The sequence below is a fragment of the Geotrypetes seraphini genome, chromosome 7 (genome assembly GCF_902459505.1).
Source record: "Geotrypetes seraphini chromosome 7, aGeoSer1.1, whole genome shotgun sequence".
Taxonomy (NCBI): domain Eukaryota; kingdom Metazoa; phylum Chordata; class Amphibia; order Gymnophiona; family Dermophiidae; genus Geotrypetes; species Geotrypetes seraphini.
The window spans coordinates 19,158,687-19,186,424 of NC_047090.1; the positions used below are offsets into that span (position 1 = coordinate 19,158,687).

A 27,738-nucleotide genomic window follows, 5' to 3' on the forward strand; every position below is an offset into this window, starting at 1 on the left:
ACTTATGTTTTAGGAATTTTTTTCCCTCTCCAGGATGTTAAACTTAAAAGTGATAACACAAATACAGTGACCAGCATTCAGGGATACAATGAGTATCCTCCTGTTCATTGATCACCTTGACGGACACGATCTGATGAGGACCAGCCAGCACGGTTTCAGTAAAGGCAGATCTTGCCTGACGAATTTGCTGCACTTCTTCGAGGGAGTAAACAGGTAGATACACAAGGGCGACTCGGTCGACATTGTATATCTGGATTTTCAGAAGGCGTTCGACAAAAATTGCATACAATGGAATTGAGGGTGAAATACTCACGTGGATTAAAAATTGGCTAGAGCATAGGAAACAGAGAGTGAAGGTAAATGGACAATTCTCAGACTGGAAGAGCGTCACCAGCGGGGTGCCGCAGGGCTCAGTACTTGGACCTGTGCTCTTCAACATCTTTATAAATGATCTGAACATTGGTACAACGAGTGAGGTGATTAAATTTGCAGACGATACGAAGTTATACAGAGTAGTGAAGACACAGGGGGATTGCGAAGATCTGCAATGTGACATAATCAAGCTCGAAAATGGGCATCGACATGGCAAATGAGGTTCAACGTGGATAAGTGCAAAGTGATGTATGTCGGGAACAAAAATCTCATGCACAAATACAGGATTTCCAGGGCGGTACTAGGAGAGACCTCCCAGGAAAGGGGCTTAGGAGTTCCGATCAACAAGTCCATGAAGCCATCTGCACAATGCGCTGCAGTGGCGAAAAGGACGAACAGAATGCTAGGAATGATCAAGAAGGGAATCACAAACAGATCAGAGAAGGTTATCATGCCACTGTACCGGGCCATGGTGTGCCCTCACCTGGAGTACTGCATCCAGTACTGGTCATCGTACATGAAGAAGGACACAGTACTACTCGAAAGGGTCCAGAGAAGAGCGACTAAAATGGTTAAGGGGATGGAGGATTTGCCGTACAGAGAGAGATTGGAGAAGCTGGGCCTCTTCTCTCTTGAAAAGAGGAGACTGCGAGGGGACATAGTCAAAACATTCAAAATACTGAAGGGAATAGACTTAGTAGAGAAAGACAGACTGTTCACCCTCTCCAAGGTAGGGAGAAGAAGAGGATACTCTCTAAAGTTGAAAGGGGATAGATTCCATACAAACGTAAGGAAATTCTTCTTCACCCAGAGAGTGGTAGAAAACTGGAATGCTCTTCCTGAGTCTGTTATAGGGGAAACACCCTCCAGGGTTTCAAGACAAAGTTGGACAAGTTCATGCTAAACTGGTGAGACTGGACTCATTTGGAGCACTGGTCCAAATGACCTAAGGGCCGCCGCGTGAGCAGACTGCTTGGCAGGATGGACCATTGGTCTGACCCAGCAGCGGCAATTCTTATGTTCCCAAGAGTATTATTCATTCTAGCTAGGAAGCAAATGTATGTGGATGGAGGCAGTAGCCAGGGAGCCAAGAGGGCACCTGTGGAGGTAATTTATAACAGGATGCTTACTAAAGTGCTATCAAAAGCACCTATTTTAACCCTATGTTATATATAAAAATAGGCACCTATTTTTCATCACAAAATACTAGCCAAAGTGGCTAAAAATGCTCCTTAATTTAAAGCACAATAACACCATCCCTAGAGCTTATGTAAAATGATCTGAACTAGCAGGAGGCTCCTGCTGAATGCAGGAAACATGGCAGGTATATAACCACTGGTGAACTTATAGCTCCCACTGAATATCTAGGCACAGAGTTAGGATTTCTGGTGCTTCCCTGCAATTTTTAAATTAACATAGTAACATAGTAGATGACAGCAGATAAAGACCCGAATGGTCCATCCAGTCTGCCCAACCTGATTCAATTGGTGCTCTTCTGTCCCTACCCTCAACCACCACCACTTCATCCATTCTGTCATCACTCCTTCTTTCCCTTCTCCCCCCTAGCATAACATATCATCACTCCTTCCCTTCCTCTCTGTTGCTGCCATTACCCTACCTGGGCCTGGAAAAATTCAGAGTGGTATGGGGCTTTCCACCACAAGCCCACTCTCCAGTGCTGCCGTATCCTGCCTCCTCTGATGGCTTCTTGTAAAAGGGTCAAAATGTCCCAGGGCTTGACCAAAGTCCTGGTGCTGCCTTGGTAAGTGTGGTGGTAGCATCTCCATTCCTGCTTGGTGTCCATTCCTCTGCAACACTTATCTTGCTTACTGTTTTGCACCTAACCTGTGCATACTGGCCCAACTTTTAGTTCAAGCTATTGCTCAAGATGAGTTACAGTCAGGATACACTTAGTTGGGTCAGTATGCACAGGTCTGGTGCAAAACAGTAACCAATATAAGTATATATAAATATATAAAGTCATTTGCTCTGCACTGCACAGCAGTATTCCTTAGCAACTTTACATGTCAGACTTCACAATGTAATATCTAGCCGATATTCAGACAGCAGCAGTCAGCCTTTTTTTTTATGATGTCTGTCCCTGGCTTAATTAGTTCTCGATATTCAGTGCAGGGCAATTTTTTTTACATGTTGACTACCAAAGCTTATGCAAGACCAGGCCAATATACAGCAGGGACTCCCATAAGGCACTTTTGCAGGCCCTGGTTGAATATTGGTCAGGACCCACATAAGGGATACATATGCTCTTTGCTCCGCCAGTTCCAGTCCCCCCAAGAACAAAATGAAGCCCCTCTGATTCTCCCTCCCACCCTCCAACCCTAGAGCATCCTGCTCCAATGTAGTGCATATTGTTCTAATAAGGTTGCACTCATGAAAGAGCACACACTCCTTTTAAAGAGTGTTTATTATTATTAGGGGGAGATGAGTGAGGAGAGATATTGAGGGGCTGCAGAGTGAATGCACTTGTAGGGTAGTAAGAGGAGTTTGAACTGTATTCAGAAGTGGATGGGAAGTCAATGAAGTCACTTGAGGAGAGGGGTAATGTATGATGGCTCTGGTGGAATATAAGTTGTGCAGCAGAATTTTGGACGGATTGAAGGGAAGAGAGATGGTGGAGTGGGAGACCTGAGAGAAGTAAGTTGCAGTAATCTAAAACAGATTGTTTCCCTCTGCTTTACACATGAGGGCTAATTTCTTCTCAGTGGGGAAGGGGAAGACATCTTAAAATTTAATTTAGTAAGTAAAATGTTCTTAGTAATATTCTTCTATTGATTTAATCATGAATAGATAATGAATGTGGCTGGTGGGCATACTGGATGAACCATGCTCATTTGTTTGGCCTTCAAAGCTTAAATTGCAATGATATATATATACCCTCAATGTATAGACCATGCAATGTAAATATTTTTAATATTTATACTTGCATAAATTTTAACTACTTTAAGGATCTTCAGAAATAGTGCAGTAGTCTTCAGTAATAGATCTTATGAAGAACTGCTAAATCGTCATTGATCCTTCAGCGAGTTAAATAACTCATTGTTTGTATTTATAAAGTTTTTTTTAACATTTTTGTGCTTTCACTCTTAAATAAATAATAAATTATGTGCTCAATAAATATTATTTAAACTGAATCACTTAGCTTTTTATGACTTCAGCTGTTATATCAACTTCGTCAGCTGGGGGTAGATGTCGACATGTTTCGCCATACTGGCTTTTTCAAGGCAATCCCCCTGGTGTAAATAATAATGATAATAAAATTTATCATTACTCTGCCACACTTAATTCATCGATAGAGTACAGATAGCTAGCTTTAAACAGATTAAAAGCGTTTACCATATATATTTTCGCCTTCTCATCTGAACCCAGTGCTAAGGGTAAAGATGGGGCGGGGGCGTTTTTTTATCTCCTCTTCCTGAACGTAAACCATGACATCATCATGCTCATGAAAATTCAAAGGCTAACCCATATATAATACATAGAAACATAGAAATAGATGGCAGATAAGGGCCCACGGCCCATCTAGTCTGCCCACCTTAATGTCCCTCCCCTACCTTTGCCCTGTGAATAGATCCCATGTGCCGATCCCATTTGGCCTTAAAATCAGGCACGCTGCTGGCCTCAATCACCTGTAGTGGAAGACTATTCCAGCGATCAACCACTCTTTCAGTGAAAAAGAATTTCCTGGTGTCACCTCGTAGTTTCCCGCCCCTGATTTTCAACGGATGCCCTCTTGTTGTCGTGGGACCCTTGAAAAAGAAGATATCTTCCTCCGCCTCGATGCGGCCCGTAAGATACTTGAACGTCTCGATCATGTCCACCCTCTCTCTGCGCTCCTCGAGCGAGTATAGCTGTGATTTGTCAAGCCGTTTTTCGTATGGTAGATCCTTGAGTCCTGAGACCATCCGGGTGGCCATTCTTTGCACCGACTCCAGTCTCCTTGCGATAATGTGGCCTCCAGAATTGCACACAGTATTCCAGGTGGGGCCTCACCATGGATCTATACAATGGCATAATGACTTCCGCCTTACGACTGACGAAACCCCTAAAATGTTTATAATAACGTGTTCCACTCAATCTCGAGGTTCAAACCTCGGGAAGTTACAGTATTGAATGAAAAAATCCACCTCTGCTCTTTAAAATCTAAAACTCGATGACAATCACTACCCTCTCACCCTTCTAAGACTAGATCTATCACTCTCCAAGTAATCTCATCCCAAGTGTGCTCTTTCTCTCTCCAGTGTTCTGCAAGAGGGGCATGTAGAGCACCTGTAACAATCCTAGATTTATGTTCGTTTAACCGAACATTAATCTGCCTGCTGCTCCTGCCAATGTAGATGGGGTCACAAGGACATTTTATCATATATACTACATTTTTGCTTTTACAATTTGTAGATGTTCTAGCTATAATTTTCTTCCCTCGAGATTGAGTGGAGCACTTTATTATAAACTGTAGTAAGGGTAGGCCTCTAAGTTTGTTCCTTTTATGTAATTACAATAGAAATACATTTTTCTTATCTATAAATCAGTTTGAATAGAACATTTTAGGCTGATTACATATGGGTTAGCCTTTGAATTTTCATGAGCGTGATCAGGGCAGGATCAGGGCAGGCCAAGTAGAAACATAGAAACATAGAAAGATGACGGCAGAAAAGGGCTACAGCCCATCAAGTCTGCCCACTCCACTGTCCCCCCCCCCCCCATCAAGTCAGAGTGCTGTTCGACCCACGTAGAGATCCCACGTGGATGTCCCATTTATTCTTAAAGTCGAGCACGCTAGTGGCCTTGATCACCTGCACCGGTAGTTTGTTCCACCCTTTCTGTAAAGAAATACTTCCTGGTGTCACCACCAAATTTCCCTTCTCCGAGTTTGAGCGGGTGCCCCCTTGTGACTGAAGGTCCCTTAGGAAAGAATATGTCGTTTTCCACCTCGACACGACCTGTGACGTACTTAAATGTCTCAATCATGTCACCCCTCTCCCTGCGCTCCTCTAGAGAGTAGAGCTGTAACTTGCCCAGTCTTTCCTCGTATGAGAGACCCTTGAGTCCGGAGACCATCCTAGTGGCCATTTGCTGGACTGACTCAGCTCGAAGTACATCTTTACGGTAATGTGGCCTCCAGAATTGCACACAGTACTCCAGATGAGGTCTCCCATGGTTCTGTACAGTGGCATTATGACTTCAGGTTTATGGCTGACGAAGCTTCTATTGATACATCCCATCATCCGCCTTGCCTTGGATGAGGCCTTCTCTACTTGTTTGGCAGCCTTCATGTCTGCACTGATGATTACTCCCAAGTCCTGTTCTTCTGAGGTTGTAGCTAGTGTTTCTCCATTCAAGGTGTATGTTCTGCATGGATTTCTGCTGCCGAGATGCATCACCTTACACTTCTTTGCGTTGAAGCCCAGCTGCCATGTTGAGGACCAGTTTTCCAACTTGATCAGATCCTGCGCCATACCATCCGTGAGATCGCTTTCACCTACTATATTATACAGTTTGGCGGCGGCGGCAAACAGCGCTACTTTTCCCTGAAGCCCTCGGGTCAAGTCCCTTATGAATATGTTAAAAAGGGATGGTCCCAGGATTGAGCCCTGCGGCACTCCGTTAGTCACCTCCGATGTCTTAGAGCAGTGATTCCCAACCCTGTCCTGGAGGAACACCAGGCCAATCGGGTTTTCAGGCTAGCCCTAATGAATATGCATGAGAGAGATTTGCATATGATGGAAGTGATAGGCATGCAAATTTGCTTCATGCATATTCATTAGGGCTAGCCTGAAAACCCAATTGGCCTGGTGTTCCTCCAGGACAGGGTTGGGAACCACTGTCTTAGAGAGGGTGCCATTGACCACCACCCTCTGAAGTCTTCCACTCAGCCAATCATTGACCCATGCCGTTAGTTTCTCACCTAACCCCATCAATTTCATCTTGTTTAATAGTCTACGGTGTGGGACACTGTCAAACGCTTTACTGAAATCCAAGTACACTATGTCCAGAGACTCTCCCGAGTCTAGCTTTCCTGTCACCCAGTCAAAGAAGCTGATAAGATTGGATTGGCATGACCTGCCCCTAGTGAATCCATGTTGACAGGGATCCCTCAGATTCCCCTCAACCAATATCGTGTCTAATTTCCCTTTAAGTAGAGTTTCCATGAGTTTACAATGGGGCCCAATGAAGGTCAGGGGGGCCCAATGAAGGAGGGCATCAAAATTGTTTTTTCCAAACGGTGATGGGCCCCTCCAGCATCGATTGGCAACGCAGGCCCCCCTGATTGGCAACGCGGGCTCCAGCCCGATCAGCAACAAGGCCTCCCCCTCGACGGAAAGTGAGATAAGCAAGCAACATGGGTAAGAAAGGCAACAGGAACTGTAATTGTGCAAGCGGTGCTGCTTGCCCAAAGCTTCCCTCTGACGCAGCTTCCTGTTTCCACCTGGGCGCATGGTGGGGTGGGGCGGGGCAGGGGGCCCAGTGTACTTGTGTGCCTAGGGGCCCTCGATGAATTAATCCTGCCCTGAGCGTGATGATGTCATAGTTTACATTCAGGAAGAGGAGATTAAAAAACGCCGCCGCCATCTTTACCCTTAACACTGGGTTCAGATGAGAAGGCGAAAATATGCATGACAAGCGCTTTTAATCTGTTTTAAAGCTAGCTATCTGTACCATATCGATAAATTAAGTATGGCAGAATAATGATAAATTTTATTATTATTATTATTTAAACCAGGGGGGATTGCCTTGAAAAAGCCAGTACGGCGAAACATGTTGGCATCTACCTCAAGCCGACAAAGTTGATATAACAGCTGAAGTCATAAAAAGCTAAGTGATTCAGTTTAAATAATAATTGAGCACATAATTTATTATTTATTTAAGAGTGAAAGCACAAAAATGTAAAAAAAACTTTAAAAAACACAAAAAATGAGTTATTTAACTCGCTGAAGGATCAATGAAGATTTAGCAGTTCTTTATAAAATCTATTACTGAAGACTACTGCACTATTTCCGAAGATCCTTACAAGCAGTTAAAATTTATTGAAGTATAAATATTAAAAATACTTACATTACATGGACTATACATTGAGGGTCTTTTTTAGCTGTCATCTACTGTGTTACTATGGTGCTTATTTAAGAACCTCTTAATGTTTTGGACAATTGAAAACCAGAATTTAGGCATCCAAATACCAACATTAAAAAGGCAGAACAATCAACAAAATCAGTGTCTATTGCATATAAAATCCTTCAGATTTCCAAAAAGCAGTTTGAGATCAATCAAAACTGGAATATAGAACTGGATTAACAACTAACCCACACAGAGTGGGGAAACTTTTGGACTAAATCTATTTGCCCTTCCTTATCTGCAGCTTTTATTACAATCTTCATATTTCATTTTGCACAATGCTTATTTGATTCCTTTCAAACTTTCAAAACTTCCACGTAAAACACCAGATACCTAACATAGTAAATGATGGCAGATAAGGACCCGAATGGTCCATCTAGGCTGCCCAACCATACACTCTCTATAAATTAATGATTTAAATTTAAATTGTTCTTTTTTCTTAGATATTTCTGGGCCAGAAACCCAGAGCTCTGCCTGGTACTGGAGTCTCAGTCAAAGCTCACTTCAGCCCATTTAAAACCATTCCAGCTGTCAAAGTCTTCCCCAGCCCATCCTCAAATGAATGGCCTTATACGGGACACAGACTGTGCAAGTCTGCCTGGTACTGGCCTTAATTCTTCAATATATACCATTATTTTCTGATTAGAGATCCTCTGTGTTCATCCCATGCTTTTTTTTTCACTTTGTCACCATTTTCCTCTCCACCACCTCCTTCGGGACTGCATTCCAGGCATCAAACACCCTCTCCATAAAGAAGAATTTCCTAACATTACTCTTGAGTCTACCACCCCTCAACCTCAGATTATGCCCTCTGGTTTTACCATTTTCCTTTCTCTGGAAAAGATTTTGTTCTATGTTAATACCTTTCAAGTATCTGAACAATGAAAGCAGTGCATGCAAATAGATCTCATGCATATTCATTGGGGAAATCCTGAATTGCGGCCCTTGAGGAGGGACTTTGACACCCCTGCTCTAGGGCATACATATTCAGGGCTTCCAGTCTCTCCTAGTACATCTTTTGATGCAAACCTCCTACCATTTTTGTTGCCTTTCTCTGTACTGCTTTAAGTCTTCTTATGTTCTTTGCCAGATACTGAATACAATACTCCAAGTAGGGCCTCACCAATGACCTCTACAGGGGCATCAACACCTTCTTTATTCTACTGGTTACGTCTCTATACAGCTTAGCATCCTTCTGGCAACAGCCACCGCCTTGTCACACTGTTTCTTTGCCTTTAGATCTTCGGGCACTATCACCCCAAGGTCCTCGCCTCATCCATGCATATCAGCCTCTCACCTCCCAGCACATATGGCTACTTCCGATTTCTAATCTCCAAATGCATTACTCTGCAAGTCTTTGCATTGAATTTTAGTTGCCAGATATTAGACCATTCCTATAACTTTTGCAGATCCTTTTTCATATTTTCCACTCTCTCCTTAGTGTCTCCTCTGTTACAAATCTTGGTATCATCCGCGAAAAGGCAAACCTTTAGCAATGTTGCTCACAATCATATTGAATAGGATTGTCAGCAGCACCGATCCTTGAGGGACTCTACTACTCATCTTTCCTTCCTCCGAACGAATTCCATTAACTACCACCCTTTGACATCTGTCTGTCAACCAATTTCTAATCCAGTTCACCACTTTGGGTCCTAATTTCAGCCCACCAAGTTTGTTCAAGAGCCTCCTATAAGGAACCGTGTCAAAGTCTTTGCTGAAATCTAAACAAATTGTATCTGGCATATGTCCTTGATCCAATTCTCTGATCACCCAATCAAATATTTCAATCAGATTCATTTGACACGATTTACCTTTAGTAAAACAATGTTGCCTCAGATCCTGTAACCCATTAGATTCTAGAAATTTCAATATCCTTTCTTTCAGCAACACTTCCATTATTTTTCCAATAATCGAAGTGAGGCTTACCAGGTGGACACCTGGAGCGCGCTTCCAGAGGGCGTGATAGGACAGAGTACGGTATTAAGGTTTAAGAAGGGATTGGACAATTTTTCTGAAGGAAAATGGGATAGAGGGGTATAGATAGAAGACTACTAAACAGGTCCTAGACCTGTTGGGCTGCCGCACGAGCGGACTGCTGGACACAATGGACCTCTGGTCTGATCCAGCAGAGGCACTTCTTATGTTCTTATGTTATCTCTGTGACCACTTATGTGAATTGGCACATCCGCTCTTCTCCAACCCCCAGTAATCACTCCTGTCTCCAAAGATTTGTTGAACAAATCTTTAATAGGACCCACAAGAACCTCTCTGTGCTCCCTCAATATCCTGGGATGGATCCCATTCGGTCCCATCGCTTTGTCCACCTTCAATTTTTCAAGTTGTTCATAAACACTTTCTTCCATGAACGGCACAGTATCTACTCCATTCTCGTGTGTAACTTTGCCAGCCAAAGTTACACATGAGGATTTTCTTCTGTGAACACAGAACAGAAGTATTCATTTAGCAGGTTTGTTTTTATCCTCATCACTCTCCACATAGCATCTTTTAGTCTTGCAATTTCATTTTTTGTCTTCCTCCTTTTACTAATATATCTGAAAAATTTTGTCTCTCTTTTTTAATATTTTTAGCTATTTGCTCTTCCACTTGTGCTTTTACCAAACGTATCTCTCTCTTGGCTTCTTTCAGTTTCACTTGGTAGTCCTTTCTGTACACCTTCTTGAGTTTTTTCTATATTTCACAAACACCAAATCTTTTGCTTTTATTTTCTGTTGGTCCTGCAATAGGTCAACTGGTTTATTATAACATTTGATCTTTTTCTGTAATAATTTTAAACAATATTGTTCTCAAATTTGGGACACCATCTCTAATGTATTGGCTATTTCTGTTCCTATAACTTACAGAACTATTATGCTCCAGTCATCTAACTCCAATAAAGCCTACTCATTCTAGATTATTAGACTTTATGAATGTTTTAGCATTGCAAATGAATGTTCTTCATTGGCAAAACAATATGAATGTCTAATATCATGAAAGGTGGAATACCTTATGTGCTTAAAGAAAATATGAAGAAATTATAGCACTACACCATAATCATTTACCTTTATTTACTAAATGATGGCGTGTTTAGATAAATATTGCTCTCAACAATAAATCAGTCTATTAGTCTAGAACACTCTGTATTCACATACAGTAAAAGTTAGCATAATTGTACCTTTTTTCCATACTTTATATAGTATGTTAATTTTGTTTCTGTATTAATTTATAGTACAGTTTGAGCTTTGTAACAATTAGGAAAGCAGCCACTTGTGGTTGTTGCTATCTATATGTTTGTTGTGTAATTACCTATATGTTTGTTGTATAATTATTGAAAAGTCAATAAATAAAATTATATATAAAAAAAATGGTAGAACATGGACATCTAAAACTGCTGTATGTCCATATGACAAAGAGGCGTGGTCTGGGCATCTTTTGGGCGGGACTAGGGAAGGGCCATAAGATGGATATCAAACTCAAATTGGAGAAGGGATGCCCATGCTTCAACAAGACGGATGTCAGTATTATGCATATCCAGACTCCAGAAAGGTGTTCTGAATGAGCAGTTCTCTACTGAATGACATAAGGAAATCAAAGTAGATATTTTCCTATCCCTGGAGGGCTTATAATTTTTTTAAAAAATGTAAAAAGCCTCAAGGGAGTTAAACCACCAAACTTTGGATCTCTGCACTGGTTTTAAGCAGGCTGCTTTTTTGGTGACGGGACAAATAGGCACAAGACCCCAGCGCGCTGCCTAAAAAGTTACTTTTAAAGAGCTCCAACGGGGAGTGTGGGGGGAACCCCCCACTTTACTTCATACTCTTCGCGCTGCCGTTGGGAGGGGTGTGGGGGGTGCAACCCCCCATATTATAGAGAAAACTTAACTTTTTCCTAAAATATCTGGAAAAAGTTAAGTTTACTCTATAAAGGAGAGTTCCAACCCCCCAACCCCCCCCAACGGCAGCGCGAAGAGTATGAAGTAAACTGGGAGGGGGTTCCCCACTTACACCCTGCATCGGAGCTCTTTAAAAGTAACTTTTTAAGTGGCATGCTGGGGTCTGCGCTGCAATGTCGTTGCTCCGAAGTCCCGCGCACAAATGACTATGAACCGCTTTTTTAGACTATTCCTTCACATGAACAGCTGTGTAGCCATTTTATAATTCCTCTGTCTCTTGTTTTGCCCTGCTCATAGTTTGGACATTTCAATTTGTAAAATGGAGGTTCATGCTGGACGTAGCCAGAACTTGGACATCCATTTCCTTGACACTTTTCGTTTCAATGATGTGAAATTATGCATTAACTTACTTTAAATGAAGGGGTATAGAAACATTTCCTGGCTCAGCAAAAGGGATGACTAAGCCTTTCCAGACAAGAAGATGGCAGGCTGAAAGGCTTAGGAATCCAGGAACAATGGTTAATGTGCTGCCTCTAACAAAGCTTTCAATCAGCAGCAATGTCACCATAATCCTAGAATGATTTCTTCTGGCTTTCTATCTGCCAAGAAGCTCAGCCTCCAGGAGTATAGTACATAATTACTGCATAATGAGATAGTCAATGCATCAAGAACTAGGAATCATTCTGACCCTAAACATGGAAGTGTTGTACAGTGCAAAGTATATAATGACAGACAACCACTTTCATAATCAAGCTAGTTTGGGTCACAGTGTCCTGAATAAAATGGTCAGGGGCCACCAGCCTGTTTTCTGACACAAACAATAGCAAACGCTGAGTGATAATGGAACCATTTCACAGAGTAAGCACAGTTGAGCTGCTCTACTGCTATAAGAGGCCAGGCAGTCACAAAGCTGTCATACCCCCCCCCCCCACCCCTTTTATTAAGCCATGATAGAAATTTCAAGTGCAGCCTAGAGCAGTGTTCTTCAACTTTTTTACACCTATGGACTGGCGGAAAAAAAATTATTTTGTGGATCGGCAAATTACTAGGACTGAAATTTAAAAACTCCGTTTCCGCCCCGTCTCCGCGAGCTCGGTCCTCGCAAATCATCTGATCTCATCCGCACAAGCCTCAGTTATGATTTTATATTGAATGTATTTTATTAAAGTATAAAAAGAAACAATATTCTGTACAATTGTCATTTTATAAATACAAATAATACAGAGCAAGGATCAACAAAGCCCCTGTCTCGTCTCCCCTTCACATATATCCCCTCTATTATCAAGAAAACTGAATAAGCCAAATTATTACAGAATGCTACACAGTCACACATAGCAGGAATAGGGTTAGGGAAGTGCAGTCCCCAGTTATGTCTAACACCAGCTCTAGCAGGATATGTTTAACACCAGCTCTAGCAGGATATATATTTCAAATCTGATATATTCTAATTACAAAATAGAAATAAAAGTATTTGTTTCTACCTTTTGTTGTCTCTGGTTTCTGCTTTCATCTTCTTTTCATTCTCTTCCTTCCAGCGTCTGCCCTCTCTGTCTCTTCAATCCAGCATCTGCCCCTTCCATCTACTGTCTGACCTCTCCCCCTTCCATATGGTATTTGTCTTCTTTCTATGCCCCTCTCCCCTTTCCATCCAGCCTATGCCCGCTCTCTCCTTTTTACTGATTCATTCCAGCTTCACTGCTCTCTTCATTTTTATCTCTCCTACACCAGATCTAGCATCTTTATCCCTCTCAATTTCTCTGCAGACCCCCCCTTCCCATCTCATTCTTGTCTCTCCCTTTCCCCTGCCAGCTGTTTCCTTCCTTTTTTCTTCTCCCTTCCCTCCTCCCCCTGTCCAGCAATAACTCTCTTCCCTTCCTTTTCCCTCCTCCCCTCTCAGCAGCATCTCTCCTTCTCCTTCCCTCCAGGTCCAGTAGCAGCTGTCCCTTTTATTTCCCTTGCCCAGCAGCTTCCCAGACTCCTTTCCCTCCTCCCCTCCCAGCAACATCTCTCCTTCTCCCTCTCTAGGTCCAGTAGCAGCTGTCCTTTTTTTTCCCTTGCCCAGGAGCTTCCAGACTCCTTTCCCTCCTCCCCTCCCAGTAGCATCTCTCCTTATCCTTCCCTCCAAGTCAAATAGCAGCTGTCCCTTTTTTTTTTTTTTTATCATGCCCAGCAGCTTCCCAGCCTCTAACAGTGTCTTTCTCCCCTCCCAGCAGCTCTCCTTACTTACCAGCGCAGCGATTCAGGAAGGCAGCCTCGGGTCCTTTGCTGGGTCGGACTGCCTCTGAGGAAAGAGGAAGTTGCATCATCAAAGGCAGCCGTGACTCAGCAAAAGCCCCAAGGCTGCCTTCCTGAATCGCTGCGCTGGTAAGTAAGGAGAGCTGCTGGGAGGGGAGAAAGCACACTGTCGGAGGCTCCCCATGCCCTGTGCGGACTTCAGCTGTCGATCTTGTCAGCCCTGTGCGGACCGGTAGGAAATTGCAGATGTCGATCTCGCCGGTCCTGTGTGGACCGGCATGAATTTTCTGCGGACCGGCGGTTGAAGAACAGTGGCCTAGAGCGCTAAATGCTCTGACACTCATAAGAATTCTATGAGCATCGGAGCAGCACTAGAGCATTTAGCACTCTGGGCTGCAGTAGAAACCTCTACAAAGGCTTAGTAAAAGAGTGCCATAGTTTTGTGGAAGACAGTGCAGAGGGCTAGACTGTTTTCACCTGTTCAAAGAAAATTATATTATCTGTGATCACTGTCTTCTAGAAGTTTAGAAATTGGTGGTTATGATGGCTGCTCTACTTTAATGAAGGCCTGGTAATTTGATCATTTTAAGTAATTGTCATAAGAAAGTGGCCTCAACAGCTACAGAAAATTCCTGTTATGGATCTCAAAGTAAATCATATTAAATTGATACTGTGAACCCCACATGTTCATTACTTCTAACATACAACATAATATTTTTTTTATTTCCTTTGAATTATCTTTTCTAAAAATAGCCTTGCTTTAAAGAAAGATTCATTTATACTTCAAGAAAAGCCTACTGATGTTATGTTATATATATGCACTTACAAGGGGATGCTGAAAAATTATCAGCCCAACCAAGACGAGAATGACGTGGATATGGTTCAATTAATCATCTACCAAACAAAGAACAAAACTGTGGAACCATGGTATTGATGCAAAAATTTATTAATAAAAGTTTCCACAAGCACAAGCAATGCAGGTCAATTGTTAAATCCATATAATACACAGTTAAAAAAAAAAAGGTGTGATATGGACATGACATGGTCCGTGTTTCAGTTATAAATAACCTTCTTCTGGGGCCCTAAGTTTCAAGTTTTAATGATAATTTGATATATCGCCTCTCGTAATACTAAGTGATTGTACAAAGTATTTAAAATCAAGGGGGGGGGGGCGCTACTGAGCCCGTGAAGAATGACAGCGTGAGACCGGAGCTCCTGCACCCACTGCCTAAAATAGATATTCTATTCTACTTAACTCAATCTTTTTCAAACGAAAAACTTACTCGTGTCACTTAATTATAGTTCTTTCGCGAATCTGAGCATCAAAGCAATGTCAGACAAAAAAGTCAACAAGAGGCACAAACCTGAGCCGACCTCGCCGTCGAAGACTCCATTACCGGAGCCTAACACAATTAGCAACCGCGAGCTTCTGGCTGAGCTTAAAGAACTAAAAGAGCTGGTATCGGACACAAAATCAGAGACGATTGAAATCAATGAAAAACTTACTACATTAACATCGGAGTTCTCTTTGCTGCAAACACGTGTCAATACTCTGGAAAATAAAATGGAGTCGACTACCAACACTCTGTCTGAGCTTCGCAAAAACACTCAGCACATCACGGTCCTGGAAAGAGAGCTGGAAGATAGTAATAACCGATCCAGAAGAAGTAATTTTAGGATTCTTGGAGTTGCTGAGGAAATCCAGGATCGCGATCTTATCAAGCACTTGGTCACATGGATCCCGAAGCTGCTAGGCATCACCTTTGCACAGGATTTCGAAAATGAACGAGCACACCGTGTTCCATCGCATCGTACTGCCTCTGATCGTTATCCAAGACCGGTGGTTGTGAAACTCCTCAGATATCAACTGGTTATTGATATAATGCAACGTGCCAAAATACGTGCTCCACTGCACCACGAGGGAGCCACCATACTTTTTGTTCCCGACCTCAGCAAAACGACGGCTTCCAAGCAAAAAACAACTACTTTCCTACAGACCTCAGCTGAAACAACTCAACGCCAGGTATGGGCTTCTATATCCGGCTAGAATGAGGGTGACCCTCAACAACAACACGAAGGATTTCCTCAACCCCGAAGATCTTGCAGCCTTCATTGAACAACACTCTCCGACTCCTATACATCAGGTTTGATGTGTGCTGTGAATCACCTGCATGGTTCTCATGCTTGGCTTGCTGCATGCCACATTCACTAACAGTTTGTCACTAAACTTAAGCATGCCAGCACACACCTTCAATGATGACTAAGTATAATGCATGTAGACACGTTGTCTTTTTGAGTAGTTTATCTTGCATGGAATTAGTTTTAAATTTCAGGGTGCTCTGTCCCTGTCATTCTTTGCTAGCTATTTAGCTGTACTCACTATAGGTCTTTTAGAGATGGTTTCATCGTTATTACACTGTGTTCTCTTATGCATGACAATATGTTACTTAATATTGGTGAATTTCATGTTTTTATTGACTAATTTATTTTCGTATATACATGGGTGCGCTGACTCTTGTTACTTGTGTTTTAATCACTTTATGATATCCATCACCATGTTTGCTTATGTCACTTAAGATATTATCTATAAATGCTAAAGGGTTGAATAATAAGATTAAACTAAAGAAACTAATATCTTATACTGAACGTTTTTCCCCTGACATAATCCTAATCCAGGAGTCTCATTTAGATGAAAATACATCTAAACAGATAGAAACATAGAAATAGACGGCAGATAAGGGCCACGGCCCATCTAGTCTGCCCACCCTAATGTCCCTCCCCTACCTTTGCCCTGTGAATAGATCCCTCCCCTACCTTCACTCTGTGAATAGATCCCATGTGACGATCCCATTTGGCCTTAAAATCAGGCACGCTGCTGGCCTCGATCACATGCGGTGGAAGACTATTCCAGCGATCAACCACCCTTTCTGTGAAAAAGAATTTCCTGGTGTCAGCTCGTAGTTTCCCTCCCCTAATTTTCCACGGATGCCCTCTTGTTGTCGTGGGACCCTTGAAAAGGAAGATATCTTCCTCCGTCTCTAAGCGGCCCGTGAGATACTTGAACGTCTCGATCATGTCCCCCCTCTCTCTGCGCTCCTCGAGTGAGTATAGCTGCAATTTGTCTAGCCGTTCCTCGTATGGGAGATCCTTGAGTCCTGAGACCATCCAGGTGGCCATTCTCTGAACCGACTCCAGTCTCAGCACATCCTTGCGATAATGCGGCCTCCAGAATTGCACACAGTATTCCAGATGGGGCCTCACCATGGATCTATACAATGGCATAATGACTTCAAGCTTACGGCTGACGAAACCCCTGCATATGCAACCTATGACTTGTCTTGCTTTGGATGAAGCTTGCTCCACTTGATTGGCAGCCTTCATGTCCTCACTGACGATCACCTCTAAGTCGAGTTCTGCTACCGTTCTTGTAAGGATCTCGCCATCAAGGGTATAAGTCTTGCATGGATTTTGGCTGCCCAGGTGCATAACTTTGCATTTTTTGGCATTGAAGCTGAGTTGCCAGGACCTAGACCAGCGCTCCAGTAGGAGTAGGTCGTGCATCATGTTGTCGGGCATTGAAACATCATCTATTGTGCATTTGCCCACTACATTACTTAGTTTGGCGTCATCGGCGAATAATGTTATTTTACCCCGAAGCCCTTCTGCCAAGTCCCTTATAAAGATGTTGAATAGGATTGGGCCCAAGACCGAGCCCTGTGGCACTCCACTGATCACCTCCATCATTTCAGAGGGTGTGCCGTTCACCACCACCCTTTGAAGCCTACCTCCAAGCCAGTTCCCAACCCATTTCTACTTGCCTCCCTGAAGATAGCCGTAGATGCAGCTGATTGCACCCTATCAACTCCTTGGTCCAAATCTAGAATGATCCCCATCTGGAATAATCCACATATTAAAATACAAGATAAAATGATCTCTTGGTCAATTTGGCAACGAAATGGAATTTGGTTCCTTAAAGACCTTCTAGAGCAAGATAAATGGATCTCTTTTACAGCAATAGTTGACAAATTTCATCTTCCATCCAATCAATATTTTCATTGGTTACAGCTCCGACATTGCTTGATGGCCTCCTATCCTGATGTATTGTCTCTGGGTGCCCTCCCAAGCCTCCTCTCTCATATCACCCAAATGGCTAAATTGGGAGGTAAAGCATCTCTGTGGTACAAGATGCTTCAAATGGCAGCATATGATGCTCCACTTACTACTGAGAATAAATGGACTCAGGAATTAAATTTACCATCTGATGCAATAGACTGGTCTATAGTCTGGTCACAATTTTTTAAAGCCATTAGATCAGCATCCTTATTACAATCCGTTTATTTCTTGCTTCATAGGGCTACCTGGACACCTATTCTATCTCACAAAATTGACGATACATTGTCCCCTAATTGCTGGTCTTGTCAACAACATCCTGGCACATTAATGCACCTTTTATTTACGTGTACACTTCTATCTGAATACTGGTCTAAGGTCTGGAATACCATAAGCTCCATATTGGACACTGAGGAACTCTTGTCTTTCCCCATTATAATTTGTTTGGCGCATGGTCTTCATATGAAGTTGGATATATGTAAGTCTAAACTGTTCATTATTTTAATGGCATTAGCTATTCAAAATGTTTTATATAACTGGAAAGACCTATCTCAGGTGGATTTTCACGCGTGGTGGAACTCTGCTTGACGGGAAAATATGAAAAGGTACTAGCTGAAAGGAATAAAAAAATAACTCAATATAAACTTATATGGTCACCACTTTTACGTTATTGTGAAACTTTAACGTGACATATTTACCCTTTAGTCATGGCATTTTATCTTATCTTTTTCTAATATTTTCTATATTCCTTGTATAATATTATCATTTCAATTACTCATGTATATGCTTTACTATCTTTTTGTTATATGCACAGTGATGTTTATTCTCTACAGATGTTACATTTCTGTACCTTCTTCTTGAAAACCAATAAAAATTTTTGAACAAAAAAAAAAAATCAAGGGAAACACATCAAAAAGACAAAACAGACTAACATGGCACAAAAGGACTAGGGGTGAAATACAATAAAGCATTGTAAAGGGAAGGGGTAAAACGCGGACCTCACAGACCTGACGGACCTCGCGGATCTAAAACCGCACGTCCTTAAAAATCTGAGGTCCATGCCACTTGTAGTTAGTTTCTGGCTCTGACAGATCTCTATGACAATTTAGCGCTGATGGATCCGTCTCAGCATAGGGAGGGAAAAGTATTAGGATCTGTCAGCGCTAAAATGTCATAGAGGTCTGTCAGAGCCAGAGACTAGTGCTGGAGCGGCTCTAAAACGAATCCTTTAAACTGGTTTCCTGCAGCTCCAGTAAATTTAAAAATCTGAGGTCCGCGGTTCTGACAGACCTCTATGACATTTTAGCGCTGACAGATCCTAATACTTTTCCCTCCCTATGCTGAGACGGATCCGTCAGTGCTAAATTGTCATCGAGGTTTGTCGGAGCTAGAAACTAACTACAAGTGGCACGGACCTCAGATTTTTAAGGACGTGCGGTTTTAGATCCGCGAGGTCCATCAGGTCCCTATAATAAAGAAGAGAGAATGAAAAAGGATAAAACAAAAGGAGTAGAAGGGATTCATACAGGCTGCCATTATGAATTTAGGAAGGAGAGTACGGGAATGAAGGAGCTTAAATCATTGTTCAAAGGCATCTCTATATAAAAAACTTTTTAGTGCTCCTTTAAATTTATCTAAACTTGCTTCCTTTCTAATGTAAGGGGGCAAAGTATTCCAGATGAGGGGAGCAATTACTGTGAAGCAGGTTGCATGGTAATTATACCACAAAGTCTGGATATACCAGAAAGCATCTGGAGAACTGTGAGGTGAAAATCGGAGCACTGACAGCTTGAGATGCAACTTGCGTGGTCATTATCTGACACAATGTCAAAACATAGAATTTCATTTCTGCAAATTGGCACTTAACAAAATAAAATAGCACTCTTTTCAGCTACAGTGGCAAAATAACGCTCAGTATTTAGGAAGTTGGTAGCTTGGGCTCAGAACTTTTCAGCATCCCCTCGTATATCCCACCTAATCCCTGTAAAGGTTTGAAGCAGGTAACAAGGTTAATTCCAAAACTTCACCAACAGAAAGAAGAACGATTAATCAAAGAAAGACTTTAAGCAATTTTTTTTTTTTTTTACAAATGGAACAGCCAGGATTAGATGGTCTTTGTTATGTTCATGTCTGGCTGCTCCAATCAACTGAATTAATATGAGAGGAGATTATGGTGAAAATCCTAAAACTAATGGACTGGTATTATCAGTTTGTATTCATTTATATTACCTACTATATTTATTTTTATTATAAAACCTATTTTTGAAATTTTAATACAGTAGTTTCTCAGAATCCAAACTTAATCCGTTCCAGAACCCTGTTCGAGTTCCAAGACAATTTTTCCCATTGAAAATGATAGAAACTGGATTAATCCATTCCTTGGTCTCACAAACTCAGATTTTCAAATACAGTGGTGCCTCGCATAACGGACGCCTCGCACAGCGAACGCTGCGCATAACGAACTTTTTGTCTTGCTCCCTATAACGAACTTCGTTTCACACAACGAAGTCGCCCGAGGGGCCCGGGGGGGGGGCGCGGAACTACTCTCGCCGCTTCCTAATGTGAGCCGGGAACAGCAGCACCCTCCTGTCTGAATGCAGTGTTCCATCATCTCCCTCCACCTTACCTTAGATACTGAGTTTTCCGGCTTTCTTTTTCGGCCAGCCACACACTTTCAAAGAGCAGCACATGCGCGCATGCTCTGTTGTTCAATCTTCTCCTCTGACGCAACCGGAAACCGGAAGTTGCAGGAGAGGAGAACATTGATCAACTCCAGCAGCTGCGCGTGCACAGCTTTTTGAAATCGTGCGGCTGGGTGAAAAAGAAAGCTGGCAAACTCTGCATATAAGGTGAGGTGGAGGGAGGGAAATGTAGGGCTGCAGAACGAATTATTTTGTTTTACATGTATTCTTATGGGAAAACGCGTTTCACACAACGAACTTTTCGCATAACAAACTTGCTCCTGGAACGAATTAAGTTCGTTGTGTGAGGCACCACTGTAAATTTAACAGTAAACACACTGGATCAGGCACCCCAACCGACATAGACAGCAAGATCGGGCCCCCCAGCAAGATCGGCAATAGCAACTACAAGCGGTGCTCATCCCAAAGCTTCCTTCTGATGTGAACCGCCCAGGAGGAAACAGGAAGCTGCGTCAGAGGGGAAGCTTAGGGCTGAGCAACGCTTGCAGTTCCTATACGTTCGGATTCCAAAACAGCATTTGGATTCTGGGGCAAAATTTAATTTAAAAAATACTTTGGATTCCAAGTTGTTCGAGTTCTGGGACGTTCAGATTCCGAGGTACCACTATATTTTTTTTCAAAGAGAAATTCTAAATAATCAAAAAATGAACCTAATTGCAGTGGATATTCACTCCTGTTCCTTGAGGGCTACCAACAAGTCATGTTTTTAGGATATCCCTAATGAATATGCATGAGAGAAATTTGCATGCTTGGAGGTAGGAAGCATGCAAATATATTTCATGTATTTTCATTAGGGGCATCCTGGTGGTCTTCAAAGACTAGGAATGAATAGCAAGGAACTACAGCGTCCCTGCTGAATGTATTCGGTCAATAAAGGAAGTCAAAAATGTGAAAGCAATGGATTGAGTAATGTTACATATCTATATGTCATCTGTGTATTATGTTGTATTTTAAATTGTTGTAATTCATCATAAGAACAGATTGATAAATTATAAAAGTCAATAAATAAATAAATTTTCAATGACTTACATGTTGAAGAGATTCAAACCAATGCGATACAAGCGTTTTCTCATGGTGTCAGTGGAAAGAGTTGGGGATTTGCAGTTAGCTGGGTTCTCACAGTGGTATCGTGGAAAGCTTAAAATCATAGCTTGTAAGGCTTCCTTGGATGACACCTCAGATGGTGATTTGGCTGAGGTGGAAGTACTGCTGCTGCTCAGCTGCTCCGAGTTATCTGCTGTTTCTGACTCCACACTTTTGCCCTGATCTGTTTCATGATTCGCAGCAATCTGAATTTTCTGCACCATCAGCTGTCCCTGTTCCATCAGCCCACCCACCAATCCATTGGTGTTGACGTTCACCTCTGTGAAAGTGTGACTGTTTTGAATGATTCTAGTGTCAGACAGCCCTTCCAAATTATTTGAAAATTCTTTGTCCTTCTCTCTGTCCACTGTGCTTTCTTCAGATTTTGCATCCTGAGAGAGCACTGCTTGGGCACTGCTTAAGCAATTTGCCATGGACACCGAGGTAGATGATGAAACAGAGAAATTCTTGTTGTCAATTTGAACAGTGACATCTCTGAAAGCCATCATGAGAGTACTACTGCTTTTGGGCAAGGTATCCTGCAGGCCCTCCTCTGTAACCTGATCTTGAAACTCAGTTTTGATCAAGTCTGGCTTCTGCTGCACTGAACTGGCACTGAATGTCTCTGTGATCTGGTATGAACTTCCATCCTGGAGAGAACACATGGTTTTCAGGCTCCATGTGCTAAGCGCATCATCAATGGATTTAGCAAGAGACTGGACTTGCTCTGTAAAAGAGTCCTCCAGTTCAGTGAGTGCCCCACTGAATGTGGCGGGCAAAGATGGAGACCTTACCAAGGGAATGCTAACAAAGTTATAACCTTCGAGCAGGGCTTTCTCTGTAGAAAAACTTTCAGAGTCCTGGACACGTATTTTTCGCAAAGATATTCGCCTTGGCATTCGGCTTTCAAGTAAAGAATTCCGAATCTTTTCAAAGTTTTTACTGAGTTGATATTGGCGGAAAGCTGTTTGAATGGTGCAGGCTGCCCTACGAGAAATTAAATGGCCTCCATATTTGTGCTCTAGCATTTCAATCTGAAACACAGAAATAAGATTAATTAATAGATGACTGAATATTTTCCAAATTCTTACACATGGATTGGATTGGGAAAAACTGAAAACAAATAGGAAAGCCATTAACCCAACATCATCAAACCTGCTTCACAAAAATATTCTGGCTAACAGCAATGCACATCTTTATATGTTCTTTCTGCATACTGTTGATTCAATTTCGTTAAGGGTAAAATTTCAGTAAGACGCGTGACTAACAAAAAAGCAGCCAGGAGAGTCAGGAGGCGGCTGGGCAGAAGCAGTGAGCACGTGGTGAGCAGAGGGAGAGCGGAAAAGGGAGGAAAGAAAGGCAGGCAAGGCACAGAGAGGGACAGAGGCGAGAGATAACTCCGCCCACCCCTCCGACGTCAGCGGCACCCCGCAGCCGAACTCCCCCCATAAAAGGGGAGGAGCCAACGGCGCGGAGACCACTGCAAGCAGCTTATGAGGCAGCCAGGAGAGTCGGGAGGCAACTGGGCAGAAGTGGTGAGCATGTGGTGAGCAGAGGGAGAGCGGAGGGAGGAAAGAAAGGCAGGCAAGGCACAGAGAGGGCAGAGGTGAGAGATAACTCCGCTCACCCCTCCAACATCAGCGGCACCCTGCAGCCGAATTCCCTTATAAAATGGGAGGAGCCAATGGTGCGCAGTCATTTGGCACGCGGCGAAGGCGAGCGGCAAAGGCGATTACCTTAGCGAGAGCGCCTTTGCGAAGGGCAGAGTCAGTACATCAAGGAAGAGAAACAAGGTAAGGAAACCAAGAACTAACACAGCAAAATAATCAATAAGAACAAAAAAGCAAAACAAAGCAGACACAAAGGGCACTTACATATGTAACAACAGCAGGTCACACGTAAACTGTTAACTTAAAGTAGGAACACCAGCCAACACACTAGACAAACGTGACACATTAGGAGAGGATACAGGGCAAAACATACAACATAGGGAATAAGGAATTAGCAAGCAGCAGACACAGAAGAACACACACACTCACACAGGTACAAAAGAAACAGTGAAATAAAAGAGAGCACTCAAAAAAAAAAAAAAAAAAGGCGAATGTCAAGGGAAGCAGAGGGAATTCAGAAGATGAGCTTTCCAGTGTTCTGCACAGACTGTCTTATGTATGACTACCTCCCCTTGGGGAGACAGTCATATGTATGTGGTCGGTGTCAGGAGCTGAAAAGCTTGAAGAGAGAAGTCAAGTGACTAGAGGACAAGATACAGGAACTAGTAGGACTACACCACGGTGGACCCGACCAGGACACTGAAGACTTAATGAGTGAGAGACACATTGAGGAGGAAGTCAGGGAACTTGAGAAATTCATTGAGGAAGCCTACAGGAGGAGGGTGGAAGAGAACGAACTTCAGATGAAAGATGAAGTTACACCAACACTAACATGCAAGGGAGAACAAGAAATAGATGACCCCGAAGAAGACGCCCACAGAGGAACACCGCACGAGGGGGAGAAAATGACTAGTCGATGCCCGGAAGAAGAACTAGTGAAACACACTGAGGACATAGAAGAAGAAGCAGCAAAGTACTCCAAGGACATTGACCTGAAGCGAAAATTGAAGAAGGGAAAGTCTGCGATCCTAGTGGGAGACTCAATCCTGAGGCATGTGGACAGCCACATAGCAGGAGGGAGAGAGGATCAACTAGGCACCTGACTCCCAGAAGCAAGAACCAAGGACATCGTCGACAAAATTGGAAAAATCCTGGAAGGAGCGGAGTCGGAAGCAACTACAGTAATGATCCACATCGGGACAAATGATGTCAGCAGGAGAGACTACAGAAGAAGCGCGGTGATAGAACAGTTCAAGATTCTGGGAAGGAAGTTGAAGATGAGGACTCAGAAGATAGCGTTCTCAGAGATCCTACCGGTACCGAGGGCAGATGTGAAAAGGCAGGAAGAACTACAATCAATAAATGCATGGATGAGGAGATGGTGCGAGGAAGAAGGGTTTTACTTCATTAGGAACTGGACAATGTTCTGGGGCAAGAGCAAGCTCTACAGGAGAGATGGACTACACCTGAGCGTGACGGGAACTAGACTTCTAGCAAACAATGTCAAGAGAGGAATACAACAGGCTTTAAAGGGGAAGGGGAAAGCCGATAGTCGACCAAGCGTCGACGATTCGGAAGAAGGTATCCCACGAAGATACTAAGGGGGACAAAAGCTGGGAAGAAACAACGGGCAATTTACAGGAGTTGACTAACCCAGAAGAGGAGGTTAGGAGGACTGTTGCACAAGAGAAGAAACTAAAGTTCGAAGCACAGGGAAAGGAAATGAAGACAAGAAAATACCGGGATCTAAATTGCATATATACCAATGCAAGGAGCCTAAGGAACAAAATGGGGGAATTAGAAGTCATGGCCAATGCAGAGGACATAGACATCATTGGAGTCTCTGAAACATGATGGAATGAAGAAAACAAATGGGATAAAGCACTGCTGGGGTATAAGATCTATCGCCAAGACAGGTCAGGACAGAAAGGAGGTGGAATAGACCTATACATAAAAGAAAGCATACACTCGACTAGAATGGACACAGCAGAGACGACCAACAATCTAGAATCGCTATGGGTTAAAATACCGGGAAGGAAAGGGCCTGAAATAAAGATGGGTCTATTCTATTGTCCACCCGGGCAAACCGAAGATATCGATGAAGAAATGGAAGCCGAGATGAAGCGAGAATGCAAAAATGGTAACACGGTTATTATGGGAGACTTCAACTATCCCGGGATAGATTGGAGTCTTGGAAGCTCAAAATGCGCTAGGGAGACAGGATTCCTGGAGGCTACACAGGATTGCTTCATGGCTCAGCTTGTCAGAGAACCAACGAGAGGGAACACCACTCTGGATCTAATCCTAAATGGGTTAAGAGGACCTGCAAAGGAAGTGAAAATAGTGGGACCGTTAGGAAATAATGATCATAATATGATCAAGTTCAAGATTGAAGTAGTGATACCGAAAGGAAAGAGAACCATAGCGACAACTTTCAACTTCAAGAAAGGAAACTACGAAGCAATGAGGGGAACGGTAAGGAAGAAACTTAGGAATACTTCCATGAAATGGCAGATGGTAGAGCAAGCCTGGTCTTTTTTCAAGGACAGTGAGCAAGGCGCAACAACTGTATATCCCCAAATTCAGAAAGGGGTGCAAAAAGAGTCAAACAAAAGACCCGGCATGGATAACTAAAATAGTGAAGGAAGCAATAGGCGATAAGAAGAATTCTTTCAGGAATGGATAAAGGACAAAACTGAGGAGAACTGGAAAGAGCACAGGAAGTATCAAAAAGAATGACACCGTGTGGTTTGAAAAGCCAAAAGAGAGTATGAAGAGAGGCTAGTCAGGGAAGCACGACATTTCAAATCGTTCTTCAGATATGTTAAAGGGAAGCATCCGGCTAGGGAGGAGGTGGGACCACTGGACGACGGAGACAGGAAGGGAGTGGTGAAGGAGGAGAAAGAAGTGGCAGAAAGACTTAACATGTTCTTTTTGTCTGTATTTACAGAAGAGGACACATCCAACATACCGCAACCTGACCAAATCTTCAATGGAGACCAAGCAGAAAAATTAACAACCATGGAGGTAAGCCTTGAAGACGTATGCAGGCAGATAGAAAAATTAAAAACTGACAAATCCCCAGGTCTGGACGGAATTCACCCAAGGGTTCAGAAAGAACTAAAGGAGGAAATAGCAGAACTACTGCAGCAAATTTGCAATCTATCCCTGAAAACAGGCATGATCCCGGAGGATTGGAAGATAGCCAATGTTACGCCCATTTTTAAAAAGGGATCAAGAGGTGACCCAGGAAACTACAGACCAGTGAGTCTGACCTCGGTTCCAGGGAAAATGGTGGAAGCACTGATAAAAGACAACATCAATGAGTATTTTGAAAGGAATAAACTTCTGATAACCTGCCAACATGGATTCTGCAAGGGAAGATTGTGCCTAACGAACTTATTGCACTTCTTCGAAGGAATTAACAAACAGATGGACAAAGGTGACACCATAGACATCGTATATCTAGATTTCCAAAAAGCCTTTGATAAGGTACCCCATGAACGCCCTCTTCAGAAACTGAAGAACCATGTGGTAGAAGGAGACATACATAGATGTATCAGAAATTGGTTGGCGGGTAGGAAACAGAGGGTAGGAGTAAAGGGCCACTACTCGGACTGGAGGAGGGTCACGAGTGGTGTTCCGCAGGGGTCTGTGCTTGAACCGCTGCTATTTAATATATTTAGAAATGATCTAGAAACAGAGACGAAGTGCGAGATAATAAAGTTCACAGACGACACCAAACTATTTAGTGGAGCTCGAACTAAAGAGAACTGTGAAAAATTACAAAGGGACTTGAATAAACTAGGGGAATGGGCAACGAGATGGCAAATGAAGTTCAATGTAGAGAAATGTAAAGTATTACATGTAGGAAGCAGAAACCTGAGGTACAACTATATAATGGGAGGGATCTTAATGAATGAGAGTACCCAAGTAAGGGACTTGGGGGTAATGGTGGACATGACAATGAAGCCTACAGCACAGTGCGCAGCGGCCGCTAAGAGAGCGAATAGAATACTAGGTATAATCAAGAAGGGTATTACAACCAGAATGAAAGAAGTTATCCTGCCGTTGTATCGGGCAACGGTGCGTCCGCATCTGGAGTACTGCGTCCAATATTGGTCGCCGTACCTTAAGAAGGATATGGCGATTCTCGAGAGGGTTTAGAGGAGAGAGACACGTCTGATAAAAGGTATGGAAAACCTTTCATACGCTGAGAGATTGGAGAAACTGGGGCTTTTTTCCCTGGAGAAGAGGCGACTTAGAGGGGATATGATAGAGACTTATAAGATCATGAAGGGCATAGAGAAAGTGGAGAGGGACAGATTTTTCAAACTTTCAACAAATAAAAGAACAAGACGGCATTCAGAAAAGTTGAAAGGGGACAGATTCAAAACGAATGCTAGGAAGTTTTTCTTCACCCAATGTGTGGTGGACACCTGGAATGTGCTTCCAGAGGGCGTGATAGGACAGAGTACGGTATTGGGGTTCAAGAAAGGATTGGACAATTTTCTGTTGGAAAAGGGGATAGAGGGGTATAGATAGAGGATTACTGCACAGGTCCTGGACCTGTTGGGCCACCGTGTGAGCGGACTGCTGGGCATGATGG

General features: G+C 42.9%; 1 protein-coding gene across 2 annotated transcripts in view; it reads right to left on the reverse strand.

Moving 5' to 3' along the window:
• The window catches only part of IQSEC3 (IQ motif and Sec7 domain ArfGEF 3), a 225,807-nt gene that overhangs the window by 104,971 nt on the left and 93,098 nt on the right, over window positions 1-27,738 (reverse strand). For both annotated transcript variants that reach the window (XM_033953076.1, XM_033953075.1), the window contains exon 4: window positions 21,466-22,553. In XM_033953076.1, the coding sequence (XP_033808967.1) occupies window positions 21,466-22,553 (1,088 nt within the window). The remainder of the gene's footprint in view (window positions 1-21,465; window positions 22,554-27,738) is intronic.